The 27,867-nt window shown below is 40.5% G+C and overlaps 1 protein-coding gene across 4 annotated transcripts in view; it reads right to left on the reverse strand.

Annotated features, from left to right (window-relative positions):
* Positions 1-25,881, reverse strand: part of BTBD3 (BTB domain containing 3) — a 39,195-nt gene extending 13,314 nt beyond the window's left edge. Inside the window, exons 1-2 of one of the 4 annotated variants that reach the window (XM_057529674.1) lie at positions 25,728-25,846; positions 10,631-10,728 (exon numbers count right to left, since the gene is read on the reverse strand). In XM_057529674.1, coding sequence (XP_057385657.1) covers positions 10,631-10,718 — 88 coding nt within the window. In that variant the 5' untranslated portion in view covers positions 10,719-10,728; positions 25,728-25,846. Of the gene's footprint in view, positions 1-10,630; positions 10,729-19,094; positions 19,184-25,727 lie in introns of those variants that run through there. The other 3 variants (XM_057529676.1, XM_057529675.1, XM_057529673.1) reach the window with 3 other exon arrangements.
* Positions 25,882-27,867: the final 1,986 nt, after the last annotated feature.

The raw sequence follows: 27,867 nt of genomic DNA on the forward strand, positions 1-27,867 counted from the left end.
ATAAGGTAACTAGGGGTCCAGAAGATTACGGGATTTGTGAAAAGTCCACAGTTAGGTTGTGGGGCAATGTCCAGACTGGAGCGCAGATTTCCTGACTGCTTGCTTAATTGTGTCTGTTCCACTCGCTCTAATTTTCACCCACAGTAATTACCCCACAATCTTATGTAATGCTTTATCTTCATATTTCTAATCTACTTTAAAAGAAAAACACATGTCCGAATTTACAGTTATGAAAACCGTGAACATATATATACTCTGTACCCTGGCAGGAAGCAACTGCTGGAAGAATGAGAGAGGGACACTTTCTGGGAAGAAATGGAGAGGAACTGTAACAGGAAGGAACACAGGAGCGCAGCAGCCATGAGGAAGCCACTCAGAAACAGAAGAGTCTCTCCAGTGAAAGGAAAATTAGAAAACCAGCCATTCACGGTTAACACCAACAAATGCGATGTCAACTACTAACAACGCTGGCAACTCTTGTTTAACTTGCTCTAACCTTGCACTCCTTGTCTGGACTTGTATTTGGTTTACTACAAGACACCTAAACAGCTACAGGTTGGACACCTCCAGAACCTAACAGAGGAGAGTAATATAACCTGATAAATTATGATGGAACACTGTTTTGGTTTTGCTTATCTTTCTCTTCAGTACTGAGCAAAAGTTATGTTTGTGATTTGGGAGGTATAAAATATAAGTGACAAAATGGTGGCAATCCCTAAAGATAGCAACAGTTGCTGGAAAACAGACTATATGCATGTTAAATTTGGAAATAAATACAGTCAAGCATTGGGCGGCACCGTATAGTGAAAAACAAAAAAAGCCAATAACTAGCGAACTTAGGGTTAGTTACTTAGAATCTGTAAACCTCATTCTACTCATCTGCCAAATGGGGTGATTCTACCTAGCTCATCCCTTTCAGGTTTCTCCTGAAGGCAAGATGACATGTTTGTGAAAGCACTTTGATAAAAGTTGAAAACACTCTGCAAAGGTAAACTTCCACTATTAGTAACAATTGTACCCAAAGCAGGAAATATTTGTGATACAACTTTCCAAAACACAAAAACCCAAAGATTCATCTGGCTCCCTGCCCTCCTAATCTTCCTGGCTTACAGCTACTGACATTTCATCCATCTGCAGGCTTGCTCCAGCCCCACCAAGCAGGCCCCGGTTTGCTGTGGCTCTTGTTCGGATTTTTTTTTTTTTTTTTTTAAAGGATTTTCTTATTTATTTATTTATTTATTTATTTTTGGCTGTGTTGGGTCTTCGGTTCGTGCGAGGGCTTTCTCCAGTTGCGGCAAGCGGGGGCCACTCTTCATCGCGGTGCGGGGACCGCTCTTCATCGCGGTGCGCGGGCCTTTCTCTATCGCGGCCCCTCCCGTCGCGGGGCACAGGCTCCAGACGCGCAGGCTCAGCAATTGTGGCTCACGGGCCCAGCTGCTCCGCGGCATGTGGGATCTTCCCAGACCAGGGCTCGAACCCGTGTCCCCTGCATTAGCAGGCAGATTCTCAACCACTGCGCCACCAGGGAAGCCCCTCTTGTTCGGATTTTGCAGGTGAGGTTCAATAACCAAGATCTCTGTCGTGCACTGTGATCAGGTCCCACACAATGCCCAATTGTGCACCTGGAACCCACACTCCAGGCTGGGTGTCCACTGGACTTCGAGACCACCTGTTGGTGGATACCCGGCTGTACCCACCTCCTGAGAGAGCCCAAAGCGGCAAGCAGTCCAGAGCCACCCAGCAATGTCTACACTAGCAACTCAATTTGGCCTCTCAACAATGACCCAATTTGAATTCTAGCACCAAGGGTGATGATAACTAAGACAAACACTTGGGCAAGGCATGCCTCTGTGTGGCTGGAGGGATGAGGCTCATGGGCTGTTTCACTATTTCCTATTCACCACACAAAGTTCCAGTTAACCTTAAAATTGTACATTAAATTCGGAAAAAAATGCCCAAAGGTAGAATGTGACAATTCTTTGAAGGCAGGAACAACGATTCTTTTAAAATTTCATGTAGCAGTTAACATGATATTTGATGATTATAGCTATGTCTATGGGTACCTCGTTTGGACTATTAAACAACTCATCTAAATGCCAAATCATTCTCTATCATATGTTAAATGAGGTGATCTTGAAAGGAACATATAAAATATATCATATGAGATACTCTAATGATAGGTATTTAAAAAAATACTATAAAGTCTTTCGTAAAGTTTAAGATCCTTTAGTAAACAAGATAATCAATTGCTAATTTTTATATACTCTGAGTGATCTCATGTTAAGTTTCCTTGTGTGTAAAAGTTGTTGACTACACAATGTCTCTCTTATCGTTTCCAATTCTAGATTTCTAGAACTAAAGAATCTGTATAATGTTTGGCAGAAATAATGACTTATTTACTATAATTTTCTTTATATTTTAATATTATGATTATAACCAAAACCCAACTAAAACTCTATGTATGTATATATAGACTTGTGCTACATTTTATTGGTTATAAGATTCCTTTTTCTCCCCCACTGCAACATTTTAACATCTCTGAAATTGGGCTGAATCTCATAATTGATGGCATTTTATGAGTATAACTTTAGGTTCCTCCCCTTTCTTGTTGGTACATAAAATAAAGGCATACCTTACAACTGATGGCACCTTACAATCAGTGAAATAAGGTAAAATATATATAACTCAACAGAAAAAAAGGGCTCTCTTCTTTAGGTTGGTTAATTACTCCCCTAACCAGGCAAGATGCCGGCTCAGAATTCTGGCTGAACTACATCAGAATAATTGAGCTTTCATTAACTAGTCATTTGATAAAGTATATAATCACAATTCTCAATTGAGACTGCTACTATGACAACCGATGATATGGTAAAAAGTCTACATGGAAATTCCAAAATGTGAATTTCCATTGCCAGGACTGGTAAGAGTTTCAGAATTAATACAATGCATTTCTACTAAATTCTCATGGCACACAACTATACATGTACATAAAACTCATTAATAGAAGCCTATTAACTCTCTGGGTAATATTTGCTAAAGATATTTTATCAATCAATCAATCAAAGATTAACCTACAACAATGTGATACACAGGTTAAACCTGGAGCTAAATGACTCGTTTGAAATTATTAGTAATTTTCAAACAAATAGAATCAATATTAAAATATTAGTTTTAAGAGGGAGAAATATTATTATATTACAATGATCCCATTATATGTATGACTTTCTCCTAGGTACTTGAAAACAATTTATCCAAAGAAAAGTAAAACCAGGCCTCAGGAGGTCTCTTCTGAGAAGGCCCGAAGGGGGGCTGTTCTGACCCAACAGGGGACATTAAACCTATTGGAAATTCTGGAAAGTACGACTCTGCCCGACCACAGCTGCGTTTTTTTTCCAGGTCGGTTGTTGGCTTTAGTTGACAGAGGAGGAAAATATGTTTTAGTCAAATAAAAAATATTTTTCATAGATATTTTTTACTTTGCCTAGTATATTTTTTTCTGATATTAGGAAGATAATAACCAAAATCATCTCTACACTCAGATCATTAAAATTCAAAGGCCCTCTTCACTTATGTACTTAACCAAAGAATGCCTGGCTTTATTTGACAAAGTCACACTTTTCCAATGAGCACATGGAACAGGAAGAAAAAATCCTGACAACCTTCAAACCAACCTTCAAACCATTCTATATCACTCCTGTTTATTAACAGGGTAGATGTAACAAACCAATTTCCCCAACATTCACAACTTAGTGAAAAAGCTCTGCAAGATAAAACAAGATTCCCAAACACAAGTCACTTCACTGTGCGTTTGCCCTCAGTCACGCTGGGGCACTTAGAAGTGAGCACTGCTCTCCTCTCCCTCAACATAATACAGCCTCCCAAAACACCTGAAGGAACGATATACATTATCTTAGATTAAAAATTTTTATCACTGTAAAATCAGTAGGATAGTTTTGTTAAAGGCGAGAAAAAACCAAAAACCAAAAAACTTTCATTTCCTATTTTTGCAGTCACATAGAAAAGACAAGTTACCAATTTTGTGTTTTGACTATCACCATACACGTATCCACAAGAGCCTCAGTTAATTACTATTTAATGAAATGCCTTCCTTCATTTTTACAATGTATGTGACTAGAATGAAATATAGTTATTTTAAGCAAACAATACAAGATCTAAAAATAAGAGATCTGCTATACTGAGAGAAATTGTGCTACAGGAAAACACAAACACATCTGAAATTACCAGGCATCTTCAAACCCAATTTTTAATATATCCTTTCTAGAGTAGAGACCACCAAATGAAAATGAAAAAAGCACATACATTTCTAAACTGAGTCACAAAAACGTGTTCTAACAAAAAAATCCAAGTAGAATTAGAAGCCTGTGATGGAGGGTTATTATAGAAACCAGCTTCTGGCAAAAACTCAAAGTAAAATCTGTTCTAAGTCCAAATAAAAAAAATATGTTTTACGCTACTTTCTTTTAATTAGATTTAAAGTCTACAATTCCCCATGACTGTTGTGAAGGACACAATATAAAGGCACACTGTACTGTAAGTGTTGGCAAAACCCTTAACTATATCAACACCAAGTAACATTCAGAGACGACCACCATTTGCTGCAGGAAATAATTATTTGGCACCAATAAAGTACCCCTTGTTGCTTCTATCTCTCATGCTGTTCTAATCAGAATAAAAGTTGAGGGGTTTCTATACATAGTTTCATTGCATGTGTCAGAACTAAGAAAATAAGGTACTTTAAACAAAAATTCAATTCTAATAATATATTTAGCAAGCTTTTTTTTGTTTTTGTTTTTAATTAAGAGCTACTATAGAAGTAGGTCAGTACAACTGCCCAGAGGTATAGTATAAAATTTAGTTGCTCATAAAATAATGCTCAAGTAAGTTTCATTTAGAAAGTCAAGACTACTCGTGAAAATATGTTCTCAAATTTGGGTTTCCCCAATCTCTGCATCACACAACAATAGGTAGACAGTATTTACCTGTGTACCTAAGTATAATGAGCAGATTAAAAGCATTCGAGTCAAAAATATATCTTCAAAAAGTGGCCACTCAACTATTAGTGCTCCAAATTTTTTTAAGTAACACTCAGAGAAGCAATGATTTTACCACAGCCAAGAACTGCATAGACTCATACAAGATCCACAGTATTGATGATGACTGGAACCAAACCAAGGAAGAGTTGACAGTCTCTGAAAAGGGTGATCAAAATTTACAGGAGTCAGGTCTCTGCATAAGCATTTTACTAGCCAGCTGTAGGGATGCCATGATCCACTGAGACTTCAGTACAGTAGACCTGGTTGATGCCAGTATTTGTTTAATGTAATACTCTCTCATAAAATTTAAAATATGGCATAAAAAGGAAATGAAAAGGGGTATTTATTAAGTGGCATGTGGCCAAGTTTTTAAAATTAATTAATTAGTTAATTAACTCATTTATTTTTGGCTGCGTCAGGTCTTCATTGCTGCACGCGGGCTTTCTCTAGTTGCGGCGAGCGGGGGCTACTCTTCGCTGCGGTGCGTGGGCTTCTCATTATGGTGGCTTCTCTTGTTGCGGAGCACGGGCTCTAGGAGTGCGGGTTTCAGTAGCTGTGGCTCGCGCTCTAGAGCGCAGGCTCAGTAGTTGTGGCACACAGGCTTAGTTGCTCCGAGGCATGTGGGATCTTCCCAGGCCAGGGCTCGAACCCGTGTCTCCTGCATTGGCAGGAGGATTCTTAACCACTGTGCCACCAGGCAAGTCCCAGCATGTGGCCAAGTCTTAACCAACTACTCTGTGCTGCTCTTCCTAAAGAGGTTACCATGTGAAAGGAGGATGGTCTCACCTGTTGCTTCAGCATGCTAGGAGTGCAGACCAAGCATCTATCCAGAAAAAAAAAGAAGAAATTCTGTCTCACCTTTCTCAGCGAGAGGAAGCCACACAGTTTGCAGTGCATTCTGGATCTCCATGACCTGACTCCAAGCCCTGTGACTTGTCCTCCTCATTCACTCACTTTGCAAACAAGACGATTCCTGAACTGAAATGAGCCCACTGCTTCCTGCCATCCTCCCTGCCCTCTCTTCCTTAGAGCTCACCTGTCGGACGCCTACCCATCCTTCACAATGCAGTCCACAGACACCTCAACAAGGAAGGTTCCCAGCCTCTCCACGCCGCACTTTCTCACATTTCATCCTGCCTTAGGTGGTCTGACTAGGTGAGTTCTCCGAGGGCCTCATCTCCATGCCTCCCAACAAGAGCTAAAAGCACCACACTCACACCTGGTTTACAATCATTCTGTAACAGGAACGATCAAGTCCAGCACTATATAAGTCCATCTAGAACCTTAGATTGCATTGTGGAATGCAACTGGCCCTGGGCTGACATGGTCTGAAACCGAGGGCTGTCAAGTTTCCAGCTGTCCGAGATGCAGGTTTACACGAGGTACAGTGGTAAAGAACTGAGACATCTGTGAACTGTGTCCTGAGGCTTCCTGAACATGTCTAAGCACAAATGTGGTTTTATAACATTGCATCCATCTAGCATCTAGTCCAACTGAAAATACTGAAGCACGACTTAAAGCAAGTCCCCATATGTGCTCAGAGCAAGGCTTTGCTTCATTAGAGTCTAAAATTTAATGTACTACAGATATTCACATAGTCAGAGAGAAGTATGGGCTAATGAGGAGCAAGACTCAGGTACCCAGGACAAAGCTGCCTTTATCAACTGGTCTCAATTCATGGCCTGGTGTATTTATTTATAGCACCAGTAGAGAATTTTCTGATTTAATGAACTAGAAAGGATAATAAATTCTCAGCAATTCACTTGAAAGGAGGAAAGCAGTCATATGAATAATCTTAAAAAATGGATAATTAAGAAGACTTTTAAATGTGGCTTTGAAACGTGTTTCGTCTGTACTTAACACTGAATGCAAGAATTTCTACTACATTAGACACACCCAATCTTCAAACAAAGTAATAAAACACGCCTGTGTGTTCAGGACTGAGTGTATGAATAGTCTAGAAACTCACCCCTACCCGGCAAACAAACCACACTGCTAGAGATGGGCAATGTCACATTTCAGATTACTGCAGAGCACAAGCACAAGCAGAAAAATGCACTTCTTAACACGGGTGTGTCTCAGTGAAACACTTTACTAAGAAGAACTGGAGTGTTAAGTAATCACATGTTTTATTTTTCTTCCCCCAAAATAAAGAATTCTCAACTTCGGTCTATATATCATCTTACATTACTGGAGTAAGCACAAATGGAAATGGTCATATCAATAGTGGAGGAGCTGAATACCCTAGCCATGGCTGCAAAGTCTCTTGCTGTGTTGGTGTGTTTATGAAAGGAAACTTACCAGCAGCAATGATTTTTAAAATCATTAGTAGGGTTGATAATGTAAACAAATTGTTAAAAGGTAATGGCTTGAATTGTGTGTTGGCAAAAAATATAGCTTGAATTTCTAAATAACGAGTTCAACTGGTTATAAAAGCACATTTTTTGGAAGGTGGGATGAAGTACACACTGTTTTGTGCCTGTTGGTTAAAGTGTGTGTGTTTTAATGTGTTAAGTATTTTAAGCAGTTCTGAATTGCACTGGTTCAGAAGGTACTTGAAGTAGATGCGGTGGCTGAGGCCCTCTGAAACCGCTCTGTGGCATCTGGCAGTGGTGACACATCACCAAAAGCCATCATGGGAGAGCCATCGGCTCCAAACAGAAAAGGGAGCCTTAAACAGATAAGGACTGGTCCACAGTCAGGCTCTGGGACTCTTGCCTTTTCACAATTGAAGCTGCTGGTTCCTAAGCCTGGACAGTCACTCCAGTGGACCCTAAGCAGCCAAAGTGAACAGCACTGAAGGACCTGTCAAGTGGCCTTGCCTTCCCTATGCCTCCCCACCCACACCTGGGGGCGGGGGAGGGGGGGGGGCAGGGGGATTTAGGAACAGTGATGAAACAGCTTGTGTGAATGCAGATTAGCTACTGTGCATTCCTTTGCCATAATCCATGTATTATTTCATTGGGGAATCTCTATGAGATGCAGTAGTAAAAACTGTTGATTTTATTAAATCTCAGCCCTTGAGTATACATTTTCTTAATATTCTATGTGATGAAATGGGAAGTATGCTTAAAGCACTTCTGGTAAAACTGAAATAGAACGGTTGCCTTGAGAAAAAAAATACTTGTGCAACTGTTTGTGTGAGAGCTGAACCAGCCTATTTTTTCATGGAACACCACTGCACTTGAGAAAATATGCAAAGTATGCTTATTCACACTTAGGTATTTAGCAGACATTTTCTCAAAAATGAATGAAATGAGCCTGTCACTTTAAGGAAAACTGACTATTTATTGCCAATAAAAAAGCAAAAGTTAGAATTTTGGAAATCTTGATTATGCCACCATGAGCTTGATAGCTTCCCAAGACTGGTAAAGACTTCTTAAAGACTGTTTCTGATTAACACGGGTGACATCAGGTAAATGTAATTTTTTATATTGTATAATGAAACATGTCAACATTTTAAAGATTTGCATAACTCAGTGAACCAATGTTTTCTGATAACAATGTTATTACATTACAGAATCATGCATATTGGTAAAAGGTCCATTCAAAGTACAAGACAGATCAATGGATTTTAGTATAACAGGAATACAAAAAGTTCACTGACAGTTTTAGATTCCACATAGCAATCAACCTTTAAGAAATTACTATCCAAGTTTTGTTGAGGTTATCATAGAATATCCACCATTATCTGAAAAGACTATTAAAATACTCCTTCCTTTTCCAGCTATATATCTTTATGAGGCCAGATTTTCTTCATAAGCTTCAATCAAAACATTTATTTTTTAAACAAATTAGTAAATACTAAATTTTTTTCTTTGTTTTCACTTCTATTCCAGTAAATATTAATAGAGATAACCCCTATAAACAAAAGCTCTTTGGGTTTCTTGAAATATTCAAGAGTATAAGAGTCCTGAGGTCAAAAAGTATAAGAAACACTGATGCCTCACCTGGCATCATAAGGAGTTGGGATTTTATTTTAAGTGCGATTGTGGTAAGCTAGTAAAGGTTTTCAAAGAAGATCCTTTCAAAAAAAAAAAACGAAACTAAGTGATCAGGGCCAGGTTTTTAAACATACCTGCTTTTTGGTTCTACTCTACTAGAAAATAATAATTAATTCTCGGAGCATAATTCTCAACCATTTTTTTGCACATTAGGTAGACAGAACGGAGGACATGAGAAAATGACAATCTCTGACACAAAAAATTAACAGCAGTTGGGGCTTCCCTGGTGACACAAGTGGTTACAAATCCGCCGGCCAATGCAGGGCCACGTGGGTTTGAGCCCTGGTCCAGGAAGATCCTACATGCCGTGGAGCAACTTAGCCCGTGTGCCACAACTACTGAGCCCACGTGCCACAACTACTGAGCCCACGTGCCACAACTACTGAAGCCTGCATGCCTAGAGCCCATGCTCCACAACAAGAAGCCACTGCAATGAAAAGCCTGCACGCCGCAACGAAGAGTAGCCCCCGCTCTCTGCAACCAGAGAAAGCCCGCGCACAGCAACAAAGACCCAACGCAACCAAAAATAAACAAATTAATTAATTAATTTAAAAAAAAAAACTTAAAAAAAATTAACAGCAGTCAAGGAGCTAATACAGCAGTGACTTTTCATTTAAAAATTGCTTTTAAAAAATTATTTATTTATTTTTGGCTGTGTTGGGTCTTTGTTGTTGCGTGCGGGCTTTCTCTAGTTGCGGCGAGTGGGGCCTCCTCTTCATTGCAGCGTGCAGGCTTCTCATTGAGGTAGCTTCTCTTGTTGCGGAGCATGGGCTCTAGGCGCGCGGGCTTCAGTAGTTGTGGCACGTGGGCTCAGCAGTTGTGGTTCACAGGTTCTAGAGCACAGGCTCAGTAGTTGTGGCACAAGGGCTTAGTTGCTCCGCAGCATGTGGGATCTTCCCAGACCAGGGCTTGAACCTGTGTCCCCTGCATTGGCAGGTGGATTCTTCACCACTGCAACACCAGGGAAGCCCTAAAAATTGCCTTTTCTTAAAAAGCTGGTGTTCAGGGCTTCCCTGGTGGCGCAGTGGTTGAGAATCTGCCTGCTAATGCAGGGGACACGGGTTCGAGCCCTGGTCTGGGAAGATCCCACATGCCGCGGAGCGGCTGGGCCCGTGAGCCACAATTACTGAGCATGCGCGTCTGGAGCCTGTGCTCCGCAACAGGAGAGGCCGCGGTAGTGAGAGGCCCGCGCACCGTGATGAAGAGTGGCCCCCGCTTGCCACAACTGGAGAAAGCCCTAGCACAGAAACGAAGACCCAACATAGCAATCAATCAATCAATCAATTAATCAATAAAAATAAATAAATAAATAAAAAAATCTTTAAAAAAAAAAAAAAAAAAAAAAAAGCTGGTGTTCAAACACTTCCTCAGCTTCATTCTTGAAACGATTTTAGAGGCTGTGCACACGTTAGTAGGATTGTGATCCTCCTAGTTACCTTACATTCAGTAATTATACATTATTATATAAAGACTGTAAAATCAAAATACTGGTTGATCTGACCTCAAGCATCTGATTTTCCTATAACCCAACCCAAACACCATTAGGTATTGACATCCCTAACAAACACCCACCTGGTTGAGCACAACACTGGCTGGTGATGATTTTGAGAATGTGTCGGGAGCTGTATGCTGGCCCAGAGTTCAGGATTGACTTTGGCATTTTGAGGAGTCTTTCACGGCAGTGACAGGAGAAAGCAGATAATAAAGTAATCCAGAATTTCAGGTAAGCATGGGCTGATCCCGTAAGTCCCAAAGAAATACTTGTTGAATACTGTTAAATTAACTAGAAAATCTATTAATTCCTGTAAAGATATTCTACAGCATTTACTGAAATATGTGCTGAAATCCTTCAGGGGAGGTGTGGGGAGTCTGCAGAGAGACTGGTAGGGAGTGGGAGTGACTGCCCTTCCCTTTCCAGCAGCCAGGCCAGCTTCTAGCTCCTACTCACCTCATCTCCTGAGGCTATGGGAGGGGTGAGGGAAGAAACCAGGAACAGGGAGGGAGCACTCTGGGAGGCACCCCTGCCTGGGTGGGTGTCTTACATGGGGGTGGGGGGAAGCGCTATGCAAAAGAGGAAGCAACAGCTAGAACAGCGGGTTTGGCATCTGAACCTGCACCTGGAGTGGGAGGTGCTTCTGGGTCCCTTCTCACATTTTTAATGTGGACAGTAAGATTATTTTAAGAAGAGAGGCCTGCTGAACCCTAGTTAAGAATTTTAGCATTTTCTAGACCTCCTAGGAATGTAGGTGATTCCCCAATAAGCCCCCCAAAACACATCTAAGTGTAGTTTGACTATTACACTTGACTTTTCACTACACGTCCCATGAACAAAGGTATGAAAATAGGTGGCGGTCTAGATGTGAGCCCTGTCTTTCAAGAGACCTACAGTGCAATGCCTGAAGGCCAAACTCAGTCCCTCACTACACAGTACATGTGTTTGCTGGTGCTGGGTAGGCAAGATCACCACTTCCAAAAACTGCATAATACAAGGTGGCAATTAAATAAAAAAAATCTTCACAATGAAAACAAATACTTACACAGGTCCTCAGCCCAGCTGTAGAACTAAAAAAAACAAGGTGTGTTTTCCAACTGGGCTATCCATTAACAACCTAAACTAAGGGATATTTTGCAATTCAGCAGCAGAAAGGCAGGTCAATGCTTTCCATTCAGTCTTGACCAACACTACTGACTGTTTCGAGTTCACAATAAAATAAATTGTAGCAGTGGTAAGTCTTAAAGAATGAATCGTCACACTAACAAAGGACAAATACAGAGAGGGCAGAAAGCAGAAACAAGAAGAACTACAATCCCGCAGCCTGTGGAACACAAACCACATTCACAGAAAGATAGACAAGATGAAAAGGCAGAGAGCTATGTACCAGATGAAGGAACAAGATAAAACCCCAGAAAAACAACTAAACGAAGTACAGATAGGCAACCTTCCAGAAAAAGAATTCAGAATAACGATAGTGAAGATGATCCAGAACCTTGGAAAAAGAATGGAGGCAAAGACTGAGAAGATGCAAGAAATGTTTAACAAAGGCCTAGAAGAATTAAAGAACAAACAAACAAAGAGGAACAATACAATAACTGATGAAAAATACACTAGAAGGAATCAATAGCAGAATAACTGACACAGAAGAACAAAGAAGTGACCTGGAAGACAGAATGGTGGAATTCACTGCTGTGGAACAGAATAAAGAAAAAAAAAATGAATGAAAAAAAATGAGAGCCTAAGAGACCTCTGGGACAACATTAAATGCAACAACATTCGCATTACAGGAGTCCCAAAAGGAGAAGAGAGAGAGCAAGAACCCGGGAAAATATTCTGAAGAGATTATACTCGAAAACTTCCCTAACACGGGAAAGGAAATAGCCACCCAGTCCAGGAACTGCAGAGAGTCCCATACAGGATAAACCCAAGGAGAAACATGCCGAGGCACATAGTAATCAAAATGGCAAAAATTAAAGACAAAGAAAAATTATTGAAAGCAGCAAGGGAAAAACGACAAATAACATACAAGGGAACTCCCATAAGGTTAACAGCTGATTTCTCAGGAGAAACTCTACAAGCCAGAAGGGAGTGGCAGGATATATATAAAGTGATGAAAGGGAAGAACCTACAACCAAGATTACTCTACCCGGCATATATCTCATTCAGATTTGATGGAGAAATCAAAAGCTTTACAGACAAGCAAAAGCTAAGAGAATTCAGCACCACCAAACCAGCTCTACAACAAATGCTAAAGGAACTTCTCTAAGTGGGAAACACAAGAGAAGAAAAGGACCTACAAAAACAAACACAAAACAATTAAGAAAATGGTAAGGGAACATACATATCGATAATTACCTTAAACGTGAATGGATTAAATGCTCCAAGCAAAAGACACAGGCTTGCTGAATGGATACAAAAACAAGACTCTTATACATGCTGTATACAAGAGACCCACTTCAGACTTAGGAATACATACAGACTAAAAGTCAGATATTCCATGCAAATGAAAATCAAAAGAAAGCTGAAGTAGAAATACTCATATCAGATAAAATAGACTTTAAAATAAAGAATGTTACAAGAGACAAAGAAGGACACTACATAAGGATCAAGGGATCAATCCAAGAAGAAGATATAACAATTATAAATATATATGCACCCAACATAAGAGCACCTCAATACATAAGGCAACTGCTAACAGCTAAAAAAGAGGAAATCAACAGTAACACAATAATAATGGGGGACTTTAACACCTCACTTACACCAATGGACAGATCATCCAAACAGAAAATTAATAAGGAAACACAAGCTTTAAATGACACAACAGACCAGATAGATTTGATATTTATATGACATTCCATCCAAAAACAGCAGATTACACTTTCTTCTCAAGTGCGCACAGAACATTCTCCAGGATAGATCACATCTTGAGTCACAAATCAAGCCTCAGTAAATTTAAGAAAATTGAAATCCTATCAAGCATCTTTTCTGACCACAATACTATGAGATTAGAAATGAATTAAAGGGAAAAGAATGTAAAAAACAAACACATGGAGGCTAAACAATATGTTACTAAATAACCAAGAGATCGCTGAAGAAATCAAAGAGGATATCAAAAAATACCTAGAGGCAAATGACAATGAAAACACGACGATCCAAAACCTACGGGACGCAGCAAAAGCAGTTCTAAGAGGGAAGTTTATAGCAATACAATCTTACCTCAAGAAACAACAAACATCTCAAATAAACAATCTAACCTTACACCTAAAGGAACTAGAGAAAGAACAAACAAAACCCTAAGTTAGCAGAAGGAAAGAAACCATAAAGATCAGAGCAGAAATAAAAACAAAGAAAACAATAGCAAAGATCAATAAAACTAAAAGCTGGTTCTTTGAGAAGATAAACAAAATTGATAAACCATTAGCCAGACTCATCAAGAAAAGGAGGGAGAGGACTCAAATCAATAAAATTAGAAATGAAAAAGGAAAAGTTACAACAGACACTGCAGAAATACAAAGCATCCTAAGAAGACTACTACAAGCAACTCTATGCCAATAAAATGGACAACCTGGAAGAAATGGACAAATTCTTAGAAAGGTATAACCTTCCAAGACCGCAGCAGGAAGAAACAGAAAACATAAACAGACCAATCACAAGTAATGAAATTGAAACTGTGATTAAAAATCATCCAACAAACAAAAGTCCAGGACCAGATGGCTTCACAGATGAATTCTATCAAACAGTTAGAGAAGAGCTAACACCCATCCTTCTCAAACTCTTCCAAAAAGTTGCAGAGGAAGGAACACTCCCAAACTCATTCTATGAGGCCACCATTACCCTGATAACAAAACCAAAGATACTACAAAAAAAGAAAATTACAGACCAATATCACTCGTGAATATAGATGCAAAAATCCTCAACAAAATACTAGCAAACAGAATCCAACAACACATCAAAAGGATGATACACCATGACCAAGTGGGATTTATCCCAGGGATGCAAGGATTCTTCAATATACGCAAATCAATCAATGTGATACACCATAGTAACAAATTGAAGAAAAACCACGTGAGCATCTCAATAGATGCAGAAAAAGCTTTTGACAAAATTCAACACCCATTTATGATAAAAACGCTCCAGAAAGTGGGCAAAGAGGGAACCTACCTCAACATAATAAAGGTCATATATGACAAACCCACAGCAAGCATCATTCTCAATGGTGAACAACTGAAAGCATTTTCTCTAAGATCAGGAACAAGACAAGGATGTCCACTCTCACCACTATTATTCAACATAGTTTTGGAAGTCTTAGCCATGATTATCAGAGGAAAAAAAGAAAGAAAAGGAATACAAATTGGAAAAGAAGAAATAAAACTGTCACTATTTACAGATGAATGATACTATACATAGAGAATCCTAAAGATGCCACCAGAAAACTACTAGAGCTAATCAATGAATTTAGTAAAGTTGCAGGATACAAAATTAATGCACAGAAATCTCTTGCATTCCTATACACTAATGATGAAAAATCTGAAAGAGAAATTAAGGAAACAATCCCATTCACAATTGCAACAAAAAGAATAAAATACCCAGGAATAAACCTACCTAGGGAGACAAAAGACCTGTATGCAGAAAACTATAAGACACCGATGAAAGAAATTAAAGATGATACCAACAGATGGAGAGATATACCATGTTCTTGGATTGGAAGAATCAATATTGTGAAAATGACTATACTACCCAAAGAAATCTACAGATTCAATGCAATTCCTTCAAATTACCAATGGCATTTTTTACAGAACTAGAACAAAAAAATCTTAAAATTTGAATGGAGACACAAAGGACCCCGAAAAGCCAAAGCGGTATTGAGGGAAAAAAACGGAGCTGGAGGAATCAGACTCCCTGACTTCAGACTGTACTACAAAGCTACAGTAATCAAGACAATATGGTACTGGCACAAAAACAGAAATATAGATCAATGGAACAGGATAGAAAGCCCAGAGATAAACCCAGGCACCTACTGTCAACTAATCTATGACAAAGGAGGCAAGGATATACAATGGAGATAAGACAGTCTCTTCAATAAGTGGTGCTAGGAAAACTGGACAGCTACATGTAAAAGAATGAAATTAGAACACTCCCTAACACCATACACAAAAATAAACTCAAAATGGATTAGAGACCTAAATGTAAGACCGGACACTATAAAACTCTTAGAGGAAAACATAGGAAGAACACTCTTTGACATAAATCACAGCAAGATCTTTTTTGATCCACCTCCTAGAGTAATGGAAATAAAAACAAAAATAAACAAATGGGACCTAATGAAACTTCAAAGCTTTTGCACAGCAAAGGAAATTACAAACAAGACGAAAAGACAACCCTCAGAATGGGAGAAAATATTTGCAAACGAATCAACGGACAAAGGATTAATCTCCAAAATATATAAACAGCTCATGCAGCTCAATATTACAAAAACAAACAACCCAATCCAAAAATGGGCAGAAGACCTAAATAGACATCTCTCCAAAGAAGACATACAGATGGTCAAGAAGCAGATGAAAAGCTGCTCAATATCACTAACTGTTAGAGAAATGCAAATCAAAACTACAATGAGGTATCACCTCACACCTGTTAGAATGGGCATCAGAAAATATACAAACAACAAACGCTGGAGAGGGTGTGGAGAAAAGGGAACCCTCTTGCACTGTTGGTGGGAATGTAAATTGATATAGCCACTATGGAGAACAGTATGGAAGTTCCTTAAAAAACTAAAAATAGATCTACCATACGACCCAGCAATCCCACTACTGGGCATATACCCAGAGAAAACCATAATTCAAAACAACACATGCACCCCAATGTTCATTGCAGCACTATTTACAATAGCCAGGACATGGAAGCAACCTAAATGCCCATCGACAGACGCATGGATAAAGAAGATGTGGTACATATATACAATGGACTATTACTCAGCCTTAAAAAGGAATGAAATTGGGTCATTTGTAGAGATGTAGATGGATCTAGAGACTGTCATACAGAGTGAAATAAGTCAGAAAGAGAAAAACAAATATCGTATATTAACGCATATACGTGGAACCTAGAAAAATGGTACAGGTGAACCGGTTTGCAGGGCAGAAGTTGAGACACAGATGTAGAGAGCACACGTATGGGCACCAATGGGGGAAAGTGGTGGGGGAGTAGGGCGGTGGTGTGATGAATTGGGAGATTGGGATTGACATGTCTACACTAATATGTATAAAATGGATAACTAATGGGAACCTGCTGTATAAAACAATAAAAAACAAAAACAAAGCACAAACACATCTTCAAAGAGAAGGCAAATTCATCAGGCGATACATTCAGAATGTGGTGCTTGTGAAATTTTATTTGTAATATGTATGGCAGCTGAGGCTAAAATGTTTACACTCTGAATATGGGGCCCTCCCCTGCTCGTATACTATTAGAGAAAAATTAAGTAGATTTTTAAAAAGCTAAGTAAGTAGATCGTTTTTGAGGAAAAAAATTAGAAATTGAAGAAAATGTTCACATTTTTGTGTTCAGGTTACTGGCACTGGGTTTACACATTTCTAGAGATACATCGTCGTTTTGGTTTATTGTCTATTCTTTGGCTGCCTACACAATCTCTAAAATAATCATCTTTTTCTGGCACATGACTCACCTTATTTGCACAGTAATTGCCACAGTAAAAAGCATACAAATATTTCTTGCTCTATCAAAAGAGGAGAGGGAGCCTGATGTTTCTGAGATATTCTCAGATTTAAAGGACATAAAAGGAGACTCTAGAAACTCTGTAAGCAAAACCATGGCTCTGATGGTCGCTGCAGGGATGGCCACAACGCATGCTTGTCCGGGGAACTGAAGCTAAAGGTCTGAGAGCTTTTGACTTTGTGGAGTTAATATTATGTTCAACTATGTGCTTCTCTGTGCCTCTGAAGGATTTCAAAATCACCTTATAAAAGAACTTATTTCAGCTAGAACCTCAGAGGAAAAAGGACTTAAAGGAGACTGAGAGATGGGGAGATGTCCTGAACAACAAGAAAGCACAAAAGGGGCTTCCTTGGTGGTGCAGTGGTTGAGAATCTGCCTGCTAATGCAGGGGACACGGGTTCGAGCCCTGGTATGGGAAGATCCCACATGCCGTGGAGCAACTAGGCCCATGATCCACAACTACTGAGCCTGCGCGTCTGGAGCCTGTGCTCCGCAACAAGAGAGGCCACAATAGTGAGGGGCCCGCACACCGCGATGCAGAGTGGCCCCCACTTGCCACAACTAGAGAAAGCCCTAGCACAGAAACGAAGACCCAACATAGCAATCAATCAATCAATAAATAAAAATAAATAAATTTTAAAAAAAAAGAAAACACAAAAGGAGAAAACAAGTGGTTGCATTCCACTTTAACAGATGGGTTAAAGAATAAACAAAGGAAGAGCACATCACTGATATTTACCAGGGAGCTCAGGCTCCCTGTATTTTGAAATGTTCCCAAGGTGAAGCCACTGCCCACCGTTGCTTAAAAAACTGAAATCCAAAGAGAGCAGGTTCTAGAATTCAATTCACATCATTCAGATGTGAATCGAGTCAGTTGGCTAAGGCTTTCTAACAGTTAAGTGACCTGTTCCTACACACTGGCACAGTTTAGCACTTTACAGACAGTATCCTATTTAAACCTCATAACCACTCTCTGTATTATTATATCCATACATGTTCTTCAACTTCCCTGTTGCTGATGGGATGCTAAATCACCAATGCTGGATCCACAGATGCCAAAGGACTACACTGCTTTACGAGAAATTCATTGGAAAAAAAAATGGAGAAGGCAGACTATGTTCATTTATTCAAAAAACATATACTGACCATCTTCTATGTACCACACACTTGGGACACATTAATGAACAGACATAAAATACCTGGCCACATGGAACATAAGATACCTGGCCACATGGAACTTACTGTCTAGCAGGGACGGGAAAAGAGAATTCACCAAAAATAAACAATAAATAAATAAGTCATACGGTAATTTAGAAGGTAGGAGATGCTATGGTGAAGAGAAAACGTAAAGCATTCCAAGAGGGATACCAGGCACAGTTTGCAACTGTAAACAGCGTAGACGTCACTGACAAAGTGGTGGCTTAGTGAAGACCTGAAGGCAGTGAGAGAGCTGGCCATGAATGCATCTGGGGAGAAAATACTACAGGCAGAGGGAAAACCCAGCACAAAGACCTAAAAGTGGGAATGTGCCTGGAGGGTTCCAGGATCAGCAAGGAGGTAAGGATGGCTGGAATGGAGAGCATTCCATTCCAGGGAGAGGAGTGGGGAGGAGGTCAGAGGTCTTGGTAACCAGAAGGTGTCGGGCTTTGTGAATCATTATGAGGAATCTTGAGTTTTACTCTGAGTGACATGGAGAGCCAGAGGAGGGTTTTAAGCATATGCAACCTATGCTTTAAAAAGATCACTCCGGTTGTTATGTCGATAACATATTAAAGGAAGGCAGGGAAGAAGAAAGGAGAGGTCACTGCATACCATCCAGGCAACAGGTGCTGGAGACTTGGGAGGAAGGTGCTTGAAGTAGACGTGAGAAAAGGGGTTGAACTCCTGGATTTATTTGGAAGACAGGATTCTGGATACATCTGGAAGATAGAGCAGCAGGATCTGCTAACAGCCTGGATGTAAAGTGGGAGAGAAAGAGAAGAGTCAGGATGATTCCAAGGTTTCTGGCTTGAATAACCCGAAAAATGGAGCTGCCCCAACACCAAAATAGAGCAGGCTACAGGGAGAGCAGGTTTGCAGAGGAAGATCAGAAATTCCATTTTAGTCCTTAAAATGGAAGTATCTTTTATGTATTCAACTGAAGAAGTCAAAAAAGTAGTTGGATATATGCATCAGGAGTTTAAGAGAGCCACTTCAACTGGAAATATACATCGGGAGTCTTAAGGAGCTACATGGTACTTTATTAAAATCTTACAATTGTTTGTGACAAGAGTCCCACAAGAACTGAGCCCTGAAGTATTCAATTAACAGGCTGATGTGAAAACAAACAAACAAAAACCACACACATTTTTAAAAAAATGACTGAAATTCAGTGGTACAGAAGGAAAAGCAGGAGACTGTGGTGTCCTCAAAATCGAAGAAAGTCAAATCTAAAGAGAGAATGACCAATTATATCAAGTGCTGCCCAGAGTAAAGATGAGAACTGATTGTTGGATTCTGCAATTTACAATATTTTCTTTTGAAAAAGCCCTGGAGACTGTATCCCACACAGCCCCCACCACAGAAGACATGAATATACACTGAATGTGATGTTATCTTTTAATTTTGTCACAAACTGAATTCATTTTTCTAAAGAATTATTCAAAAGGAAGGATTTACTCCAGTTTAATATTTGGGACTCAAGTCAGTAGATCTGTTAAGAAATACCAGTGATAAACCGTAGCTGCTAACAGTAATCTGCTAATTCCTATTAACAGATTACTGTTAATTGAATTCCATTCAATTCCTATCCCTTAAAAAATAATAATAAAAATACCTCTAAATAAATTGGAAATAAAAGGATGGATTTCCTCTGTCCTGATGAGGAATTATGATAAAACAAAAACCGATATTGTACTACTGTTTTTCCTATTAAAGAACAAAAGTTTGCACATTACTGCCATTACTATTTGATAATGTTCCAGATGTATTTTGTAATGTTCCAGAATGCTAACAGTAGTGTAGCCTGCCGTAAAACCAAAATAAAAGGTATAATTATTAGAAAGAAGTAGACACAAGTGTCATTACGTAAGTAGGAAACCCAAGAAAATAAACTGCAAAGCTCTTAGAATAAGAGCCAGCTATAAAATAAAATTACAAAAATCAACAACCATCTTATACCAGCAATAGCAATTTGAAGAACCCATCACAACAGCAACAAAAACATAAATACCTAAGAAGAACCCTAACAATAAATATTAGGACTTATATAAATAGTAAACAAACAAACAAAACACCTCTGCTAAGAGACAGAAGGTCTGCATAACTTTTCACATCCCTTCAGAGAAACACTGACTACTTTACATGTACATGACAGTCCTTGCCAACGAACCAAAACAACTGGATATATCTCAGTTCTAAGGATTCATCTGCAGAGCATTCCAGGTTAAGATGGCGTGTTTAACAAAACATTCAAGCACATCCTCTCTCTAAACTCCACAAAAATGGCAGTAAAGAGTTCTTTCCAGAAGACAAAGATGCAAGGACTTAAACAACGGTAGTGGAAATTACAACAAAATCATGAAAGCGGAAAGCAGATGGACAAGTAGCAACCCAGCAGCCCTAAGAGTGAAATGCTCCACCACCAGTGAGGAAAGCTGAGAAGCACTCCAGTTTGCTTCAAAACTGGAGAAAGGGTAGCAGGCTAAAATAAGGTTAGCAGCCTTACTTCCCGGATGCCCTTCCCACCTCCTGGCTGTGGAGCTCTGGCCCACAGTCCCTGAGCCCAGCAAGACTGGAGACTGATTCTTGGGGGAGTAGATGAAACAGGTAAGTATTTGGACTGTGAGAGCACCAGAACCTTCTCCAAAGTGAAGAGATGCTAAGACTCCAGCCAGATGTCTCCCGAACACTGGCAGGAGTGTTCCTTTCTTTCCTCATCGCAGGGTGCTGCCTGATGACCACCCTCTGACCAGTCCAACAGGAAAAGACCTTATATGCGGTCCCAGTGAAAAACTCAAAAGAAACCAGTAACAGTCAAAATACTGCCACTGAGGAGCCTAAGGGGATGGGTGGAGGGCGGTGAGAGATAGGGGACCACTTATTTTACAGTAAGTTACTTTAGTATTCTTAGATTTAAATTATGTGCATGTATTAGTATCTAGATAGTAATATAATTTTTATTTGCAAGGAGAGATGACTATAATTATGATTTCTAAAAGAACACTGTGACTTCCTCTAGCAGATACTTCTATATATTCTAAATGTACATTTAAAAAGATTTAACACTGATTAAGATAAGAGATCGACGATAGATGAGTAAGACCTAAAACAGAATCAGAGGCAAAAGCTAGTCAAGATCTTAAAATATAATAAAGGGAAGACCACAACCCAATGAGGAAAGGACTGTTTAACAGATGGTGCTGGTAGACTAGATGGGCTGGCTCAGGGGGAGGAGGTGCTGTAAAACAATTCACATCCGTGTGCTAATACAGGACTAAGTGTACAAACCTAATATATTTCCAAAATTTTTGTTTCATTTACCTCACCTCTGTTTATATTTTCAAACGTAAATACTTACAAGGAAAAGTCATAATGGACAAGATGAAGAGAGCTGACTACATAAAAGTAAAAATATCCTGTTGTTTGGAAAACACCATAAAGTAAATTAAGCGACAAATAATGAGCTGAGAAGAAAAAAAAGCAAAAAACATTACAAATACAATAAAGGCACAATGCTCTTTATATTAAGAGCATATTTATATTATACGCTCTTTATATTAAGAGCATATGTTATATAATATATATAGAACACTTAATTATACATATATTATCTCTTTATATTAAAAGATCTTTTAAATCATTTTTTTAAATCATCATTTAACAATAAAATGGACAAAGTACCTGGACAACTCTCAGAGGCAAAATGAACAAATAAAAAGCAAATTACTAATTTCACTAGTTACCAAAAAAATATGAATTAAAATAAGACCACATTTTTATAGAAGATTAGGAAAGATTAAACACTGGAGTGCTGACACTATGGAAAGACTGTTCAGTGTGTAAGGGAATCGACATGTTCTGGCATAAGCAATTTGGCAACAGGCCTCAAGAGTCATAAAAGAGTTCACCTCTGCCCCAGGAATTCTGCTATAAATCTAGCCTGAGCAAGTCAGAGACATACTTTCAGACAAGGGCATTTACCCCAGCTCTGCCTGTGTGTCTGCTATTACTTTCTGAGCCTACATCCTTTGCCAGACTCTGCTGAAGACCTTCCTCTATTTGGTTCATTCCATCGCTCCAAAACTCTATGTTGCCGGCACAATTATTACCCCCATTCTATGGATAAAGGAAGCACAATCAAATAATTAGGTAATTAAGGTCACTTCGATCAGAAGTGGCCAAGCTAGGCTTTGCAACCAGAATTTAATATGATACTTCCAAACACTGAAAATGGAAATATGTCAAAAAAGAGAAAACTAGCTAAATAAACTTTGGCATACCCATCATTAAAAATCTTATTTTCAAAGAAGATTTAAGGGCATAGGAAATGTGATATATTAAGCGAAAGGGCAGTATTTAAAACTACAAATGAAATTAAAGTGCCAATTTTGCTTAAAAGTATATATACGCAGACAAATAAAATGGGACAAATGGAAGCATATCATCCCATGAACAGCTGATTATTTCTGGACGTACCTGTGATTTTTATTTTTTTAACTTTTTTTGGTAATTCCCAAAATGTCTACAACAAGGACAATGGCTTTTCATTTTAAAATGTTTAAAAACCATAGAAAGAATAGAAATTCTCAACTGTAGATGCTTAGAAGGCCTCAATTTTTAAACATGGAATGAAAAGATTAGGTGAGCAGTTACTGCCTTAGCTGCACAGCATTACTGTTGAACTGCAAGGTCCATCAAATGAGAGGATTTTCCACTATTATTGTCTTCTCAGAGGGAAATGGGGAAAATTAGCCTTACGGAATCTGCTTGATAACCAGAAAGTTAACTAGCACATAACACAAGAGTAGAGAAAACCTCTGCAATCCCCAATAGATGCTGGGAGTCACTATACTACCATAAGCATTTTGAATTGACTGATCGAATTCTGATTATTATTTACACACTAAAGTTTGAAAGGTTTCATAAAAACAAAAAGCCTGAAGACACGTAAATATGTCTGTACTATTTTGTGTGGAACAGTTTTAAGAGTTCCTTTCAAGGTAAACTGGAATTAGTTGGCTGCGGAATATCTGTTTTGAACATAAAAGAATGAACATTTTAAAAACTTATCTTTGTTTGGATGTGTGTGTGTTGGGGAAGGGAAGGAGTGGGTGAATCTGTAGACAAACTGTGCCTTTCCTTTGTTATTTTAAAGTATAACGTTACAAGTGGTTTAACTTTTTGCAAAGAATGATGGCAAAGCACTTTCTAGGAACGAAACAATTTACAAACAGACAATGACATTTTTGGGCCACAAATTAGCAAAGGTTTTTGCATGGATATAGGATTATATTTCACTTTTAAAATTTCTTAAATATGTCTTCGGAGTTTAGAAAAATGATGCATATACTTCGTAGATTTGTGTGCCCCAAAGAAAAACTATTTTTTTTAAAAAGTTGCTTCCACTTCTTTTGGAACTTTGTTACACAAGTTCTTAGTGCAAAGACTGGTAAAGGTAGAACAGCACAGCTGCTAGCATTATCACTCCATACAACAGCATTAATAAATAATTCTGAAATTACTTAGAAAGAAAAAGTGGAATTGCGTGAACTCACCCTTACCTGAGCTGAGGCCAAGAACTGAAAAGGGTCATTCAAAATCTTTAGAAAAGGAAGAGTCCTATTCAGAAAACCAAAGGTAGACCCGCCCACTTCCCCTGGAAGACCCGTTGCTATGGTAACCTGCAGTCACCCCTTAGAGTCGGTACATGCTGGGGGAGGGGATCCTCCCAGAGGCTGGGGGATGGTTAAGAGGGGAAACGGGGGAGGGAGGCTGAGAGAGGGTTAAAAGAAGATGAAACCCCTTGGGTGCAGCAGGGGTCAGGAAGGTGGGCTTACTACTAGGAAATTCAACACGCCCAAAAGAAATTCAAAACACCAGTTAGAACAATGTCTGGACGCTGGAGTCGTATTATATAGTTCAGCTAAAGTTTGAACCATTAGAGACGCTTCCCTCCCTCCCTCCCCGGCGGGAACAAACCACTCTTTGTGAGTTCCTGTCTATGGAAAACGAAGCCAGAGTTTCGTCTCATCAGTTACAAACTGAATGCTACGTCGCAAAACTAAAATCTTGACTTTCTTAAATTAAACCTATGCTTCCCAAACTCTGCTGCACTATTGGAATCACCGAGGGAACTTTTTAAACTACACACCGTGTCTTAATTGGTCTGGGGTGCAATTTTGAGCAGAGTCTTAAAACTCTCCAGTGATCCTTTTGTGCAGCCAGTTTTGGGAACTACAGTACTCCAAGATGTGGCGAGGTGGCGGAGAGTATTTAAACCAAAGGGTAAGAAAAAAAGAGAGAGAAAGAAAGGAAAAAAGAAAGCACAGTTATCTCCCTTTGTCTTTTTACGGCTAATAATAGAAATTAGCTGGCTTTCTCCAAGCACACACAGGACAATAGGTTTCTTGATAAATAGGAGTCCCCGGTATGCCCTAACAATACTTTCTTTGAGATAAAAAAAAAAACAAAAACGGGCAATATAAGCCCTTTCTTCCCAAGAGAGCAAATATCCTTCTTACCGAAACACCAAACTTACATATCTATTTTAAGAGCGAATTGGCAGTGAATACAGCTCAGAACTTGGAGGACGAGCTCCAGGACCAGAAGGAAACTGAACCCGCAGAAGCCCACCAGCATTCGCGGGCGTCCTGCGACCACCAGGGCTGGACGAAGGCTGGGGTGTCGGTCCCCGGAGCCCCCAGCACGGGCCCCACCCCCGGACCCCGCAGGCTGCGCCCCAGTAAAGTTGCTCCGGGGAACTTTGCTCCCGTTTCCAACCCGCGCCTCCCCGGGCGAGGGGCGCGGCCCCGCCACCTGCTCGACGCCGAGGCTGCTCGGCCGCGCCCCCTCCCTGGACCTCGGCCACCTCCGGGGGTCGCGCACTCAGCGAGCGCTCGTACTGCCGGCAGGAGCCCCGGGGGGTTCGCCTCGCCCCTCCCCGGCGTCCTCAGCTGCAGCTGGCCCTGCCCTCGGGCCCGGACGCCAGGACCTCCGCGCGGGGCCAGCACCGTCCCGCCTGGAGCTCCTCCGGAAGCCCGCCCGCGCGGCCAGCGCCTCTCGAGCCGGGACAGGCTATCCGGGCGCCCCCACAGCCCCTGTCCCGACGCCGGCCGGCAGCCCCGTCCCTGCCCAGCCAAGCTCTGCCCCTCCGGCCCGCTGCCGGGAGCGCGCCCCTGGACCGGCGGTCCGACGCTGCGCACGCGCGGAGGCGCCCGCCCGCTCGCTCACGGCCCCCTCACTCACCGCTCGCTGTCCTTGTCGCCTCAGGCAGCGCCCGCCGTCCGCTCTGCTTACTGCTCGCTGCCCCGGCCCGGTGCCCGTTCCTCAGGCCCCGGCCCGGGCACTCGAGGAACCAGCGCCCGGCGGGCTCGGCGGGTACCCGCACGCAGGGCACGCTCCGCGGGGCCGCGCACGCGCGCACCCGAGCGACGGGAGGGGCGGGGCCGAGCGGGCTGCGCGCCCGGAGGCGCCCCTGGATACCGGGCATGCGTAGTGCCTGTCCCTTCCTAGGGTCCTGTGGAGGAGTGGGCTGTGACCCTGGACCTGTGAAACGTAGGGCAGTGGAAGAGGGCCAAAAGTCACCCTTCGCTGAGAAGCAAGTTCGCCCTTGTCCCACAAGTTGCAGTTTTCTTCTCTGTATCATTCGTCAATTAAGGTGTTAAATATTTATTGAGCACCTACTTTGGCAGAGCCTTTGTGCAGAACACAGGGCATCCTCAGGTAATGGTGAACCGATTGCATTTGGCTTTGGGATTCCTTTTCGGGCACTGATTCCAGCCCTCTCTTTGAACAGATGAGAAAAGTGCATAAATAGAGATCATCCAGTACCTGAAACTGCAAACCTTAACTACACTCTTAAGCAATTTGGGGAAGGAGAGTTGCCTCTGGCTGGGGTGATGAGAAAACTTTTGAGAAGCCTGGAAGGGTAAGAGATGGAGTCAGAAGATAAGCTCACCTGGGAGAAAGGTCAATGCAAAGGCAGAAACTGAAAAAAAAAAAAAAAAATCAAGTAATATATGAGCTCATGAACCTTCTTGGGGACAAGTTTAATCTGAATGTGTTTTTCATAATGAAGGGCAAAAACGGTGGCTGGAAGGGTACTTGAAGCTCGTCTGGAAAAGATTTTTGATGCTTCACTTCAAATTTTCAGCTTTTTTTAGTGGATAACTGATAAATACTAAAGGTGTGAGGGAGAAGGGTCTGGTGTTTCTGGCGGTCTGATTAGATGCAGAATTTTGGAATATAAGGTGAAGACTAGCAGTGAAATGCTGTAGAAGTAGAAGGGTCCTGAATTCAAGTGTTGGCATCAGAAATAGAATACATGGAAACGTTTTCAGAGATTGTGAGATTGTGAAGGACAGGATTCCCTAGTTTTTGTCACTGCCTGTTTGGGTGTAAAGAGTTGTTTCTCATGAGAGACACCTACCTTCATTAGATTAGATCATCATCTTTGGTAGATATTTATTAGTGGCTAAATTAGACCTTTAAAATGTACAGCTACAATCACTAAATGCTTCTTTTAACATGAGTTTGGACCTGGGAGAATATGTTTCTACTTAATTAAAAAAACATTAATTTGAGATACAGTATATGTAGTGAAAAATATATGGACTTTGGAAAACAAAAACCCCTTTTATAAAGTCCAGATGCTCTGAAACAAACTGTCTGATGTCATGCATGTTACTCAATATCTGTGAGCCTTACTGTGTTCATCTGTAACGTCAGGGAGGAAGAAATTTTCCTCTTCCCTTTAGGTTCTTCTGGCTGGTGTAAGAATTCAACTGAGACAGAGTAACAGAAGAAAATCAAACAACAGTTTAATAACATATGTACATGGCAGAGAGCCAGGAAAACTGAGTAACTCACCAAAATGACTGACACCCTTACCTTAAATATCATCTTCAATTTAAAGGCAAAAGAAGATGTTGTGGGTCATGGTTTGGGACTTGAAAGGGGAAGAAGGCAATTCATATAAATGTTTGGTAAATAACTGTTTGCTGGATCAGGCAGAGACAATGGGACACAGAGTGGACTTTGATCTCTAGGCCCTATTCCCCTACCATCCGTAGCCCATATTTTTTGCGGGTATCTCTGGTGATAGCTCTATTCCTGGAATAGGCCCTATATCTAAAATTTTTAGGCAATTAGGGGGAAGGTCAAAGTTTCTTCCTGAGTCTTTTGGGCCTTGATTGTTTTCAGTTTGGAAAAAAAATCTGCATACCAAAGAGACATTTTGGGGTGGCAAGTTTTGTTCCCCTACAGTAGCATGGAATCATAATATTTACCTTATATGATGGTTAATTTTATGTGTCAGTTTGGCCAGGCCACAGTACTCAGATATTTGGTCAAATATAGTCTAGATGTTTATGCGAAGGTATTTTTT

Source organism: Balaenoptera acutorostrata, chromosome 15, assembly GCF_949987535.1.
Source record: "Balaenoptera acutorostrata chromosome 15, mBalAcu1.1, whole genome shotgun sequence".
Lineage (NCBI taxonomy): Eukaryota > Metazoa > Chordata > Mammalia > Artiodactyla > Balaenopteridae > Balaenoptera > Balaenoptera acutorostrata.